This window comes from Etheostoma spectabile, unplaced genomic scaffold, assembly GCF_008692095.1.
Source record: "Etheostoma spectabile isolate EspeVRDwgs_2016 unplaced genomic scaffold, UIUC_Espe_1.0 scaffold00007443, whole genome shotgun sequence".
Classification (NCBI taxonomy): Eukaryota; Metazoa; Chordata; class Actinopteri; order Perciformes; family Percidae; genus Etheostoma; species Etheostoma spectabile.
Genome location: NW_022603493.1, coordinates 13173 through 29186, shown reverse-complemented (window position 1 = coordinate 29186; position 16014 = coordinate 13173). Strand labels below are relative to the sequence as shown.

Sequence of the window (16014 nt, the reverse complement as noted above, 5' to 3'; positions counted from 1 at the left end):
ACAGGAACCGTTCACACACCAACAGCGCAGCATCGGGGGCAACTCGGGGTTCAGTGTCTTGCCCAAGGAAACTTTGACAGGACCACCATCACCACCATCGAAGCACCAACCTTCTGATTGGCAGGTTTACCATAATGCACCTGCACCCTCCATGTAGTTGTGCTGACTAAGAAAGTTTTCAGATCATAGACTGTAAATGTTACTATAATATTCATATATACAGTCTTGGTCTGGATGATATTAAAGTAACACTAAAATAATTAGAAATAAATCCTTATCAGCAAACAAGTCCTCGTTGACCCCCCCTCCACTGGCTTTAAAAGTTAAACAGAAGACCACAAACTCTCACAGGAACTTCATGCTTTTATTGTGAAAGATACAGAACTCAAACTAACATGAGACAAGTCCACGGCGTTTCTACAGTTCCAGTATGATACTCATCATATATAGTAACATGTACGTGAATATGCAAAGTAAAACTATACAAATAGATCATTAAAACGTACAATAGGCAAGTAGGAGAAAATGAAGATACTATAGTAAAAGTACCTCACCGTTGTACTGCAGTACTGCGTTGTTGTAAAATGGTAGTAAAGCTCTGGAATAAGAACTTCATGTTTAGTTTCAAACTAAGGTTGTGTAAAGAAGATTATAGTGATTAAAACTCAGTATTACAGTATTACAGTACTTGGTTTACAGCTGATGTGTTTATATATATAATATATATATATATAATATATATATATATATATTATATATATATATATATTATATATATATATAACAGGAATTTATTTTTCCTGCAAACCGACACAGGAAGTGCTTTTATTTTGAAGTTTTGTGTTGTGTACTCTGTCTGTGGTTGTGTGTGTGTGTGTGTGTGTGTGTGTGTTTGTGTGTCTTTGTGTATGTGTGTGTGTGTGTGTGTGTGTGTGTGTGTCTGTGTGTGTCTGTGTGTGTGATTGTGTGTGTGTCTGTGTGTGTGTGTGTAATCCTGTCCAGACTCAGCTGATCAGCAGTGAGAGACAGGAGGAGACTCTCCGTCCTACACAGGACTCAGAGACACTGAGGAACCAGGAGACCAGATCCCAAACCAGGATAGAGGGTCTGAGTGGATGAGGTGTTGAAGGTGTGGAGGTGGATCAGTGAGTCAGAGGAGACTGTGTAGAAGGACAGAGAGCCAGCAGGACAGTCCACATACACTGCTACTCTACCAGAGACACGGGGGACGGAGACGGAGGTTTCTCTGTTATTGTGACAGACACAGTAACGATAATCAGAGCAGATCAGATTCCAGGACTGATCATTACGTCAAACCCCACAGTCTCTACTGTCTCCTGTCCTGCTGATTCCTCTGTAACTCACTGATATAAGAAACCCGTCCTCTGGTCTGGACCTCCCAGTAACAGGGACCAGTCAGACCATCTCTACACAGCAGCTGGGGCCAGGTCTCAAACCTCTCTGGATGACCAGGATATGGCTGATCCTCCTCCACCCATGTCACCGTCCTGTTGTTGTGAGACAGTTTGAGGTTCCTGTTCACCGTGTTGTGTCGACTGTGAGTTCACAGGAATCTGACGGAGACAACGAGACACAACAAGCTGCAGTTATTACCAATCAGCTCTTTGGTGATGACATCACAGGGTTGAATGAGTGATGTCACAGTCTGATGAATGAATTAAAAACACACTTACACTTCCTCAGACCTGGTGTCAACCATCTGACTCCGCAGGCTCCACCCTGAAGGAGGGGGGGGGGGGGGCATTACATCACTCTCTCACACAGCTGGTTCCCTTTAACCTGTCTCTCTCTCTAACCTGTCTCTCTCTCTAACCTGTCTCTCTCTCTAACCTGTCTCTCTCTCTCTCTAACCTGTCTCTCTCTCTAACCTGTCTCTCTCTCTCTAACCTGTCTCTCTCTCTCTAACCTGTCTCTCTCTCTCTCTCTAACCTATCTCTCTCTCTCTAACCTGTCTCTCTCTAACCTGTCTCTCTCTCTCTAACCTGTCTCTCTCTCTCTAACCTGTCTCTCTCTCTAACCTGTCTCTCTCTCTAACTGTCTCTCTCTCTCCAACCTCTCTCTCTAACCTGTCTCTCTCCCTCTAACCTGTCTCTCTCTCTAAAACCGGTCTCTCTCTCTAACCTGTCTCTCTCTCTCTAACCTTCTCTCTCTCTCTAACTTGTCTCTCTCTAACCTGTCTCTCTCTCTAACCTGTCTCTCTCCTCTCTCTCTCTAACCTGTCTCTCTCTTACCTGCTCTCTCTTACCTGTCTCTCTCTCTATCCTGTCTCTCTCTCTCTAACCTGTCTCTCTCTCTATCCTGTCTCTCTCTCTCTAACCTGTCTCTCTCTCTAACCTGTCTCTCTCTCTCTCTAACCTGTCTCTCTCTCTAACCTGTCTCTCTCTCTGTAACCTGTCACTCTCTCTAACCTGTCTCTCTCTCTAACCTGTCTCTCTCTCTCTCTAACCTGTCTCTCTCTCTGTAACCTGTCACTCTCTCTAACCTGTCTCTCTCTCTAACCTGTCTCTCTCTCTCTCTAACCTGTCTCTCTCTCTAACCTGTCTCTCTCTCTAACCTGTCTCTCTCTCTCTCTAACCTGTCTCTCTCTCTAACCTGTCTCTCTCTCTCTCTAACCTGTCTCTCTCTCTAACCTGTCTCTCTCTCTCTCTAACCTCTCTCTCTCTCCCTCTAACCTGTCCTCTCCTCACTAACCTGTCTCTCTCTCTAACCTGTCTCTCTCTCTCTAACCTGTCTCTCTCTCTAACCTGTCTCTCTCTCTTTAACCTGTCTCTCTCTCTAACCTGTCTCTCTCTCTAACCTGTATCTCTCTCTCTAACCTGTATCTCTCTCTCTAACCTGTCTCTCTCTAACCTGTCTCTCTCTAACCTGTCTCTCTCTCTAACCTGTCTCTCCTCTCTCTAACCTGTCTCTCTCTAACCTGTCTCTCTCTCTCTAACCTGTCTCTCTCTCTCTAACCTGTCTCTCTCTCTCTAACCTGTCTCTCTCTCTAACCTCTCTCTCTCTTCCTCTAACCTGTCTCTCTCTCACTAACCTGTCTCTCTCTCTACCTGTCTCTCTCTCTCTAACCTGTCTCTCTCTAACCTGTCTCTCTCTAACCTGTCTCTCTCTCTAACCTGTCTCTCTCTCTCTAACCTGTCTCTCTCTCTAACCTGTCTCTCTCTCTCTAACCTGTCTCTCTCTCTCTAACCTGTCTCTCTTCTAACCTCTCTTTCTCTTCCTCTAACCTGTCTCTCTCTCACTAACCTGTCTCTCTCTCTAACCTCTCTCTCTCTCTAACCTGTATCTCTCTCTTTAACCTCTCTCTCTCTACCTGTCTTCTCTCTCTAACCTCTCTCTCTCTCTAACCTGTCTCTTCTCTCTCCTAACCTCTCTCTCTCTCTCTCTAACCTCTCTCTCTCTAACCTGTCTCTCTCTCTAACCTGTCTCTCTCTCTCTCTAACCTGTCTCTCTCTCTAACCTGTCTCTCTCTAACCTGTCTCTCTCTCTCTAACCTGTTTCTCTCTCACTAAGGGTTTGGTAACAGCAGAAGGACCAGGTCTTTAATCTGGATCTACTACATGTAGAGATGTTCTGATTCTGATGCCAGTATCAGAAATGCCTCTGATACTGCTGAAAATGGCATCGGTATCATCGAGTACTGGAGTCCAGGCACCGATCCGACACCACGTAAACTATTAGAAATAGGAATCTATTTACTGGTTAGCTCCGTTAGCTCGGACACAGTTCTTCTTTGCTGCTCTTAAAATAGTTGCGCTGCTGTTTTAGAGGGCAAAGAAGAACTGATCACCTAACGCCTCCTTAAAACAAGCTAACATTAGCGCATCATGTCGGCAGTTTGCTAGGACTCTACGGTGGATGTTCCCACCGGTAAGACGGCAACATGTAACATATCCAGAGAAGCAGTTTCGAGGGGCAGCACGAGAGTTGCAAATTTCAACAGCAGCAACTTAATTAAACATTTGAAGACGTGTCACGCTAAAGAGCTCAACGAATTTACAAAAGCTAAAGGAAGAACTGCAGCAGCAAACTCTGGAAACGGCCTTCAGCAACGAGATAAATCCCCCAAAGGATAACCAACAGCCAATAAGCAACAAGGATAACCAACAGCCAATAAGCAACAAGGATAACCAACAGCCAATAAGCAACAAGGATAACCAACAGCCAATAAGCAACAAGGATAACCAACAGCCAATAAGCAACGAGGATAACCAACAGCCAATAAGCAACAAGGATAACCAACAGCCAATAAGCAACAAGGATAACCAACAGCCAATAAGAAACAAGAATAACCAACAGCCAATAAGCAACAAGGATAACCAACAGCCAATAAGCAACAAGGATAACCAACAGCCAATAAGAAACAAGGATAACCAACAGCCAATAAAAACAAGGATAACCAACAGCCAATAAGCAACAAGGATGAACAACAGCCAATAAAAAAAAAAAAGCTGTGATGTTTACTTTAACTGTATTATATTGATGTGGATTATTATATTAGTGTGTATTATTATATAATGTTGATTATTATTAGTGTGTATTATTATATTAGTGTGTATGGAGGAAAGCCAAGATCATGTTTGTTTAACATTTCTCTCTTTGTGTAGTGAAACTGGTTTGATCTCCAGGAAAGAGGAAAAAAGATGTTTCTTTAAAAACCACAGACAGATATCTGTCCAAACTCCATCACCTATATAACAAAGGGAGTTATGATTTTAGTTCCTGGAGATGTTCTCCTTTAAAACGTCCTACACTAATATCTCCTTCTTGTTGATCAGTGTGTGTACCTGAGAGTGTCCAGTCTCCAGAGAGGATCCTTCAGTCCTGCTGACAGCAGCTTCACTCCCTGAGTCTCCTGGATGATTGTAGCTCAGGTCCAGCTCTCTCAGATGGGAGGGGTTGGAGCTCAGAGCTGAGACCAGAGAAGAACAGCCTCCTCTGAGATCAGACAGCCTGACAGACTGGAACACACAGAACAACACACAGGAAGCCTCTGTCAACACGTGGAGCCATGTGCTAGTTCTTTCTTTGCTTGTTGTCCAGGTACATTTTAGTCCAGATTTTGAATAATCTTTAAAATTATCTGCAGGATTTAATTATTGAGTCTCAAAACTACTGCTAAAGTTCATCACATCAACAGACCAAAGCTACACGTCAGCTGTTTATCAACTAAAGTTAGTCAGAGTTTAAATGGTCATCAGTTGAACGGGTTAATGAATCCTGACCTGAGAGTCTCCAGAGTGCAGTGTGGACTCTTCAGTCCATCAGAGACCAGCTCCACTCCTGAATCCTGCAGGTTGTTGTTACTCAGGTCCAGCTCTCTCAGACTAGAGGACTGGGAGCTGAGAACTGAGGACAGAGCTTCACAGCTTCTCTCTGACAGGTTACAGACCCTCAGCCTGAAGAGACAACAGGAAACAAGACAGATAACATCTGTAGGTTTAAATGTTGAGTCTGGAATTTATAGATTTAGTATATTAAATCCTCTTTCAGTTTAAGTCCTTTCTGTTTAATTATAAACAAGTTGCAGATAACTAATCAAGACTGAACCAGGTATCAAAGTCACATGATAATAAAATAAAAAAAATATTTCTAGAACTCAGCCACAATTCATATTTCAGGCTTTGTGACATATGATTATGAATACAAAAAAAAATACTTAGGAAACATTCAAAGACCTTCTGAAATTAGTCCTGACATGAGAAGGGCTGTTTAAATTAAATTATCTAAAGAAACAACTACACAAACATCTCAAATTAAAGACAAAGAGTAAGTTGGTCTGACTTGAGAGTCTCCAGAGTGCAGTGTGGACTCTTCAGTCCATCAGAGACCAGCTCCACTCCTGAATCCTGCAGGTTGTTGTTACTCAGGTCAAGCTCTCTCAGACTAGAGGACTGGGAGCTGAGAACTGAGGACAGAGCTTTACAGCTTCTCTCTGACAGGTTACAGCCACTCAGCCTGGAGAGACAACAGGAAGTTATTTATTATTAACTCCTGTTATAAAAAGATAGCAGAGTATTTATTGATGGATAAATCCGACGTACAGAGCTTTTTTGGAGGCTTTGACCACTGGCAGCAGCCTCAGAAGAGCCTCCTCTGAAGCAGAGTATTTCTTCAGGTCAAACACGTCCAGATCTTCTTCTGATGACAGTAAGATGAAGACCAGAGCTGACCACTGAGCAGGAGACAGTTTATCTGTGGAGAGACGTCCTGAACTCAGGTACCGTTGGATCTGCTCCACTAGAGAACGATCATTCAGTTCATTCAGACAGTGGAACAGATTGATGCTTCTCTCTGCAGACAGATCCTCATCCATCTTCTTCTGGATGTACTCCACTGTTTCCTGATAGGTTTCTGAGCTACTTCCTGTCTGTGGCAGTAGACCTCGTAGGAGATCCTGGTTGGTCTGCAGAGAAAGACCCAGGAGGAAGCGGAGTAACAAGTCCAGGTGTCCATTTGGACTCTGTAAGGCCTTGTCCACAGCACTCTGGTAGAACTGTGTTGATGATGTTTTTGTTCCTGACAGCAGGTTGACTCCAGAGTCGGTGAAGGTCAGATGGACATGAAGAGCAGCCAGAAACTCCTGAACACTCAGATGGACGAAGCAGAACACCTTGTCCTGGTACAGTCCACTCTCCTCTTTAAAGATCTGTGTGAAAACTCCTGAGACCACTGAGGCTGCATTGATATCGATGCCACACTCTGTCAGGTCTGATTCATAGAAGATCAGGTTGCCTTTCTGCAGCTGCTCAAAAGCCAGTTTTCCCAGAGACTCAATCATCTTCCTGGTCTCTGGACTCCAGGTTTGATCTGTCTCAGTTCTTCCATCATACTTGACATTCTTCATTTTGGACTGAACCACCAGGAAGTGGATATACATCTCAGTCAGGGTCTTGGGCAGCTCTCCTCCCTCTCTGGTCTTCAACACCTTCTCCAGAACTGTAGCAGTGATCCAGCAGAAGACTGGGATGTGACACATGATGTGGAGGCTTCGGGATCTCTTGATGTGGGAGATGATTCTGCTGGCCTGCTCCTCATCTTTGAACCTCTTCCGGAAGTACTCCTCCTTCTGGGCGTCAGTGAACCCTCTGACCTCTGTCACCATGTCAACACACCCAGGAGGGATCTGATTGGCTGCTGCAGGTCGTGTGGTTATCCAGAGGCGAGCAGAGGGAAGCAGATTCCCCCTGATGAGGTTTGTCAGCATCACACCCACTGAGGTGGACTCTGTAACATCAGTCAGGATCTCAGTGTTGAGGAAGTCCAGAGGAGGTCGACACTCATCCAGACCGTCAAAGATGAAGACCACCGGGACTTCTTCAAACCTGCTGAGTCCTGCTTCTTTGGTTTCACTAAAGAAGTGATCAACAAGTTCCACCAAGCTGAACTTTCTCTCTTTCAGCACATTCAGCTCTCTGAAGGTGAATGGGAATATGAACTGGATGTCCTGGTTGGCTTTGCCTTCAGCCAGTCCAGAGTGAACTTCTGTGTTAAGACTGTTTTCCCGATGCCAGCCACTCCCTTTGTCATCACCGTTCTGATTGGTTCATCTCTTCCAGGTGGGGTTTTAAAGATGTCTTCTTGTCTGATTGTTGGTTCTGGTCGGTCTGGTTTCCAGGATGCTGTTTCAATCTGTCTGACCTCATGTTCATCATTGACCTCTGCAGCCCCTCCCTTCATGAGGTAGATCTCTGTGAACATCTGATCCAGAACGGTTTGGTCTCCTTCTTTAGCAATCCCCTCAAACACACGCTGGAACTTCCTGTCTAACTTAGATTTGAGTTTACACTTAGAAACTCCTGCTGGACTACCTGAATGAATACAGAACAAAGAAGATCAGTAGGTGATTTATAAAGAAACAGGAACATACTCTGACCCTTCTCTGGAGACATTAGTAAACGTCCCACTAGTCCAGCAAGTTAAATCTTTAGAGAAATCCTCTTACTGCTCTGCAGACGGTCAGCCAGCCCGTCCTGGTTCATTCTCCTCAGGAAGTGCAGTGTGATCTTCAGAAACGCCTCTCTGTTCCTCCTCTGCTCTTCATCCTCACCCTCACTCTGACTCTCTGGGCATTCTGGGTAATCTGGTCTCAGAAGCTTCTGAATCTTCTTCAGCTCGTTCTTCACAAAAGTGAAGATGCCGTCCTCCAGAAGCTGGAACAGAAGATAATATGAATGCCAATCAGATTGAAATCATGGAAGCAACCATCAGATAAACGATGGACAGACTGAGGATCCTCTGGTCTGAACAGGGCAGCATGGAGATGACTGGGAACAGAATAGATGTAAAAGTAGTTGGTGTACATGTACAGACCATAAAGATGGAGTCCAGGTGGGTTTGATAATGCTGGGCAGGCTGACCACTGGGACCTTCTGAGCTCTCCTGGTCCAGTCTGTGGAGGAATCAGGAAGAATTAGCTCCCATCATGTCTGTCCACACAGAGACACACACACAAGGTAAAGGTCCTGTGACTTAAAGTGTTATTACAACATAGAATCAGATGGTTTCCCCTGACAGTAAAGAGTTGGTGGTACTGCTGACCATACTGTGAATGTACAGAAAGAACTAAGGAGTCAACAAGGGCTCCAGCATGGTGGTCCTGAAGGACTCCAGGAGCAGCAGACTGGGATCATGATGCAGGAGGTCTGCAGCGTCTGTTGTCGTGGAAGCAAACATTCATAGGGAGAAGTAGTTTGGGGAGTCAACTGTGAAAAACCTTCTGTTGGCTTCAAAACAATTATGGCAGACCATCAGCCGATTAGGGGGGGGGGGGGGGGGCAGAGGTTAGATGGCCTGTCTGTAGTTGGGGAGAACTGCTGACCTGGACTGAGGGTACTGTTGGAGGCTGTTGCATTTTATTTACTTCCTCTCATTGACTTCTGATCTGACATCCAACTGGCAAACCCACATCCAACATTTGGGAAGAATTTTGTGTTTTGACCAATGGGGGGGGGGGCAATCTTTTGATGAAGCCACTCACTGAAACTTGGCCTGTCCATACTCAAGCGCGATAGTCTTCTCATGCAAACATTGTCCTGACTCAGGTGACACTAACACGTATCAAGGGTCGCTGGTTCTCCAGAGGGAGAAGAGTTGGGGGGGGGGGCGGGTACACATGATATTACCCTGGAAGAAGCACTCTGAGGCCTACACATCCCGGTATTCCCAGTTGGAGAAGAACATTCCTGATGTGTAGCCTAGCCGATGGCTACGGGAGATTTAAAATGCTTTTTGATGGGGCTACAACACCAGATCCTATTGGTCCAGACCAGGTCCAGTATTAAACTGAGATCTACAGGTGAAGACCGGTCTTACTAGACAGCTTTCACATGGAGAATATAAATATATGTGAAGAAGAAAGATGCTGAGAATAAACTCCAAAAACTTCTCTGGAGACATAAAAGTTAAAGCATGACTCAGCAATATTATAATATTATTAACAGCTGACCTCCTTCCAGCAGAGGGTTGTTCTCCTTTAAAGTCAATGAGGGCATCATATGACCAGTCGCTCTTGAAGGACACACAGCTGGGTTCAGGATCAGGATCAGGATCAGGATCAGAATCAGGATGGTCTGGTCTCTGATGGGTCCTGATAGAAAAACACATGTATAGAGGGTCACGTTCAGTAGTCTCTTATAACCAGACCTTCCTCCTCCACAGCTCTGCAGGGGAAGGTCTGGCCAGTCCTCACAGCGTTCCTGGATCGGACAACAACCTACTCTGGGTCATCAGCATCTCTTTAGACCAATCACAATCATCACACAGAGACCCCCTCCAAGGGCCCCGCCCCACCCCCCAATGAGACAACACAACTTCTTGTTGGAGGTTTCAGAACAACTCACCTCCTTCTCCTCTTCTCTATTTCCACTGTCCTGCTCTCCTTTTCAATTGTTTCCCTCACACTTTTTTGCTCCATTACAGATCTCCTTGTTTTAAAGTGGTGGTGTCTCCGTGGACCGGTGGCTCTTCATGGACACACAGCTGGGCTCAGGTCAGCAGGTCTGGTCTCTGATGGGTCCTGTTAGAAAGAGAGGAAGATCTCCAGAAACTAGAAGCTATCCAGCAGATAATAAAGAGTGAAGCTGGTGGCTGTAGGATTTCTGTCCTTCATTATTACGTTACATTACATGTCCTTCAGCGGACGCTTTCATCCAGAGACACTTACACCTGAGAGACATGGCAGAGGTCCCACGCCTCTGGAGACACTAGGGTTACAGGTCTTGCTCGGGACACATTGGCTGATGTATGGTAGTGGAATCGAACCCTGATCTCCCACACCAAAGGCATGTGTCACATCCACTTAATCTTTCTGTCCTCTAGTGGAGACAAGACTCCATTAAGACTCAGTCCAGCTTCCTGTCCTGGTCCTCGTCCTCCACACAGCACTACAACAGTAACAGAGGCATTTAGGGCCCTGCATTTTATTTTGAAAGGCTCTAAACAGTAAGTCCTGTTGGGTCTGACTTCCTGCTGGTGGAGACGACGGTTTGATTTCTGACAGCCCCCCCTCCCCCACCCTCACACACACAGACACACAAACACACACACACACACAACACACACACACACACACACACTTTTGAGACAGCTGAGACTGTGTAGACGTCTAACACGTGACCAGGTGTGCTGGGTCCCCTGATCAGACAGGTTGGTCCTGTTAGCTGATCTCACACACACACACACACACACCACCACACCACCACACACACAACACCTAACCCCCCCCCCCCCCCCATTAAAATGAGAGTGGATCTTACCTCCTAACCCCCCCCCCCATTAAAATGAGAGTGGATCTTACCTCCTAACCCCCCCCCCCATTAAAATGAGAGTGGATCTTACCTCCTAACCCTTCATCTGGAGCTCCACTCCGAGAGGAAGAACTGCGTCTCAGCCTCACTCGACTGTTTCTTCAACCAGTCCAAAATGTCCCGATCAACAACTCAGGTGAGTTATTTCCTGATGAGTCACAGCCCCACCTGGCAGGAAGTACTTTCACAATAAGAGCTTTAAGGTTCATTTTTAAATGAAGGAGGAACAACAGTCTAGAAAATCATGACAGCAAACTAAAACCTAGAGTGGCCCAGACCCTGTCAGACCTCCACAGAGTCCAACCTGCAGGACCCTGGAGACCTCCACAGAGTCCAACCTGCAGGACCCTGCAGACCTCCACAGAGTCCAACCTGCAGGACCCTGCAGACCTCCACAGAGTCCAACCTGCAGGACCCTGCAGACCTCCACAGAGTCCAACCTGCAGGACCCTGGAGACCTCCACAGAGTCCAACCTACAGGACCCTGGCAGACCTCCACAGAGTCCAACCTGCAGGACCCTGGAGACCTCCACAGAGTGTCAATCTCCATGGAAACAAATTACATTTAACAATTTAAAAACAATTTATATATTATATTAAAAAACAACAGATTTCTTTGTATAAAATTACATTTAGAGCACAAACCCAAAAGGAGAAATGAGAGAAGTTAGGAGCAACACTTTGACTCTCTGTTGAAACTCTTTAGAAGCTCAGTGAGTGAAGAGGGGAGACTGGTCCAGATCTCTGACCCTCTGGATAATAATACTATAATATATATATATAACATAATCATAATATAATGTTATCTATACAATACACTGAACTGGGTTTGAGTCGTACCAGAGTGGGGGGGCCTAATGAGACCACTACGAGTCGGATACTGATGAAACTCATTATTAAAAGTAAAAATATTACAAAGGTGCTGGAAATAACTTCTTTATAGAGCTATAAACAAATGAAGCAGTTTGAAGTTGATTCACTTGATAAACACTAAGAATACTAGCCTGAGTAAACAATGATTGAAGGGGGGGGGGGGGGGGGGGTCTACGATTAACACTAAATATTATTCTTAAAGCTTCTGAAGTCGAAAATAGATTTAAATAGTGGGGGGGGGGGGGGGGGGGGGTGCTAGCCCAAGCAACATTGCAGTAATTGATATATGGATACAACATTGAATAATACAACATGATCGCAACTTTTTGGGTCATCAGGTGCCGAGTTTTTCCGACCACTTTGGCTAATTTAGTACTTGTGGCTCTAATGTGAGGTTTCCAGGATAAAGAGTCATCTAATATAACGCCGAGGAAACCAGCAGTTTAACATTATTAATGGAGATATCATCAGTTTGAATTTTCATTGAAGATTTAAATGTATCTGACTTAATACCGAAAAATATATAACTTGTTTTTTTTTTTATGTTTAGAGACAGTTTGTTGGACTTGAACCAAGTAGATAACTGGTCAAGTTCTTCATTAACTACTTTTGTTAAAATTTCAGGGTTTTTATGGGAGTAAAACACACTTGTATCATCTGCAAATAAAATGTTAGAAAGTTTATCTGAGACATTAGGAAGGTCATTGTGGAGGAACAAGTTTATTTTGCATTTTGATCCTTGACAACAAGCTAAGTAGGTCACTTGTATAACTCGTTGATTCACTGTTGTATAACCATTATTATTGTTTTGTGTTTCCAATTATGGTTACACACACACACACACACACACACACACACACACACACACACACACACCACACACACACACACACACAACACACACACACACACACACACAAACATTATAAGAAGAAGACTTCTAGCTAAAATACCAAATATAAATAAGGTCTATCTTCCTTCCAAAGACCTTGATAAAGTCCTCCATGCTTTCATCACTGCTCGGCTGGATTATTGTAATCTTTATAATGGGTCTAGACCAGAAACCTTTAACCGGCTCCAGTTAGTCCAAAACCAGCGGCTCGCCTTTTAACTAAAACTAAACAACGTGAACCCATAACGCCGGTCTGGTCCTCCCTCCTCCGGCTACCTGTCCGTTACAGGAGAGATTTTAAGATTTTATTGCTTGTTTTTAAGGCCTTAAATGGTCTGGCGCCTCCTTATCAGCTGATCTCTGATGACATCATTCTCCAGTCAGAACGCTGAGGTCGACCAATCAGCTGCTCTCGGACGTCCCGAGATCAAAGCTAAAAAATAAGGGCCATAGAGCCTTTGCAGTGGGCGCCCCCCCCACCCCATGGAACAACCCCCCCATTAAAATGAGAGTGGATCTTACCTCCTAACCCCCCCCCCCCCTCCATTAAAATGAGAGTGGATCTTACCTCTTAACCCCCCCCCCCATTAAAATGAGAATGGATCTTACCTCCTAACCCCCCCCCCCCCCCATTAAAATGAGAGTGGATCTTACCTCCTAACCCTTCATCTGGAGCTCCACTCCGAGAGGAAGAACTGCGTCTCAGCCTCACTCGACTGTTTCTTCAACCAGTCCAAAATGTCCCGATCAACAACTCAGGTGAGTTATTTCCTGATGAGTCACAGCCCCACCTGGCAGGAAGTACTTTCACAATAAGAGCTTTAAGGTTCATTTTTAAATGAGGGAGGAACAACAGTCTAGAAAATCATGACAGCAAACTAAAACCTAGAGTGGCCCAGACCCTGCAGACCTCCACAGAGTCCAACCTGCAGGACCCTGCAGACCTCTACAGAGTCCAACCTGCAGGACCCGGCAGACCTCCACAGAGTCCAACCTGCAGGACCCTGCAGACCTCCGCAGAGTCCAACCTGCAAGACCCTGCAGACCTCCACAGAGTCCAACCTGCAGGACCCGGCAGACTTCCACAGAGTCAAACCTGCAGGACCCTGGCAGACCTCCACAGAGTCCAACTGCAGGACCCTGCAGACCTCTACAGAGTCCAACCTGCAAGACCCTGCAGACCTCCACAGAGTCCAACCTGCAGGACCCTGCAGACCTCCGCAGAGTCCAACCTGCAGGACCCTGGAGACCTCCACAGAGTGTCAATCTACATGGAAACAAATTACATTTAACAATTTATATATAATATTAAAAAACAACAGATTTCTTTGTATAAAATTACATTTAGAGCACAAACCCAAAAGGAGAAATGAGAGAAGTTAGGAGCAACACTTTGACTCTCTGTTGAAACTCTTTAGAAGCTCAGTGAGTGAAGAGGGGAGACTGGTCCAGATCTCTGACCCTCTGGATAATAATACTATAATATATATATAACATAATCATAACATAATGTTATCTATACAATACACTGAACTGGGTTTGAGTCGTACCAGAGTGGGGGGGCCTAATGAGACTACAACGAGTCGGATACTGATTAAACTCACTATTAAAGGTAAAAATATTACAAAGGTGCTGGAAATAACTTCTTTATAGAGCTATAAACAAATGAAACAATTTGAAGTTGATTCACTTGATAAACACTAAGAATACTAGCCTGAGTAAACAATAATGGGGGGGGGGGTGTCTACGATTAACACTAAATATTATTCTTATTTTTAATTTTTAATTTTCATTTATTTGTTTATTTGAAAAGGGGACAACGTACACTGATCAACATTCAAAGCAAATGTAAGCGTACCCGAGTTAGCCACAGGCTAGTTTTCATCGGCAGTCCCCTAGCCAGATGTTATTAGGCATCCTAAAATAATAAACATCCTAAAATAATAAACAGTTACAATACAATGAAGACATTCATACAATACACAAAAGGTTAAAAATTACAATGTTAAATCACAACAATCGAATAAACCAGATAAGAAAATAAAATCTAAAATGGATGATCCAGTTATTGTTTGACCAGCGTCAGTGTTGATTTTCAATCATCCATTTCTTAACATTACTCTTAAATGAGGGTTAGGGTGAGTCGCGTTGAACATTACATCATCACGCATAGCTATGGTTACCAGCCACGCTGAGGCGTTACTCAATCTGCAATGGAAAACGGACGCAGAATGTGTCGAGTCGAGTAGAGGCGAGACGAGGCGAGTTGAGTCGAGCTGTTACCAGCAGTGGAAAAACGCCATAAGTGCATTCCTAAATACTTGTATTCTGAGACCACCATTAGTCTGTGTCCTGAAATGGAAATGTCCTGCTCTGCGTCTATGCGGGAGCCGTTGGTAATGAACATACAGACTGTTTTTGGTAATGAACATACAGACTGTTTTTGGTAATGAACATACAAACTGTTTTTGGTAATGAACATACAAACTGTTTTTGGTATTGAACATACAAACTGTTTTTGGTAATGAACATACAAACTGTTTTTGGTAATGAACATACAAACTGTTTTTGGTAATGAACATACAAACTGTTTTTGGTCATGAACATACAGACTGTTTTTGGTAATGAACATACAAACTGTTTTTGGTAATGAACATACAAACTGTTTTTGGTATTGAACATACAGACTGTTTTTGGTAATGAACATACAGACTGGTTTTGGTAATGAACATACAAACTGTTTTTGGTAATGAACATACAGACTGTTTTTGGCAATGAACATACAAACTGTTTTTGGTAATGAACATACAAACTGTTTTTGGTAATGAACATAAAACCGTTTTTGGTAATGAACATACAAACTGTTTTTGGTAATGAACATACTCACTGTTTTTGGTAATGAACATACAGACTGTTTTTGGTAATGAACACACAAACTGTTTTTGGTAATGAACATACAAACTGTTTTGGTAATGAACATACAGACTGTTTTTGGTAATGAACATACAAACTGTTTTTGGTAATGAACATACAGACTGTTTTTGGTAATGAACATACAGACTGTTTTTGGTAATGAACATACAGACTGTTTTTGGTAATGAACATACAGACTGTTTTTGGTAATGAACATACAGACTGTTTTTGGTAATGAACATACAAACTGTTTTTGGTAATGAACATACAAACTGTTTTTGGTAATGAACATACAAACTGTTTTTGGTAATGAACATACAGACTGTTTTTGGTAATGAACATACAAACTGTTTTTGGTAATGAACATAAAACCGTTTTTGGTAATGAACATACAAACTGTTTTTGGTAATGAACATACAAACTGTTTTTGGTAATGAACATACAGACTGTTTTTGGTAATGAACATACAAACTGTTTTTGAAAGATTCAGCTGCAAACAACAGTGGTTAA

At 43.7% G+C, this 16014-nt stretch overlaps 1 protein-coding gene and 1 long non-coding RNA gene across 2 annotated transcripts; both read right to left on the bottom strand.

Moving 5' to 3' along the window:
- Window positions 1-836: 836 nt before the first annotated feature.
- Window positions 837-4900, bottom strand: LOC116678463 (uncharacterized). The gene is made up of 3 exons (XR_004329244.1): window positions 4806-4900; window positions 1695-1740; window positions 837-1574 (listed from the first exon to the last, which is right to left on the bottom strand). It is a non-coding gene; the product is annotated as an uncharacterized LOC116678463 (long non-coding RNA).
- Window positions 4901-5652: 752 nt separating this feature from the next.
- Window positions 5653-13389, bottom strand: LOC116678462 (NLR family CARD domain-containing protein 3-like). Its single transcript, XM_032508383.1, is given in 9 exon segments — window positions 5653-5976; window positions 6063-7485; window positions 7488-7829; window positions 7964-8171; window positions 8332-8410; window positions 9467-9607; window positions 9861-10036; window positions 10858-11007; window positions 13246-13389. Coding segments are annotated over 7 exon segments (2469 nt in total). The 5' UTR covers window positions 9935-10036; window positions 10858-11007; window positions 13246-13389; the 3' UTR covers window positions 5653-5774.
- Between the last annotated feature and the right edge of the window lie 2625 nt (window positions 13390-16014).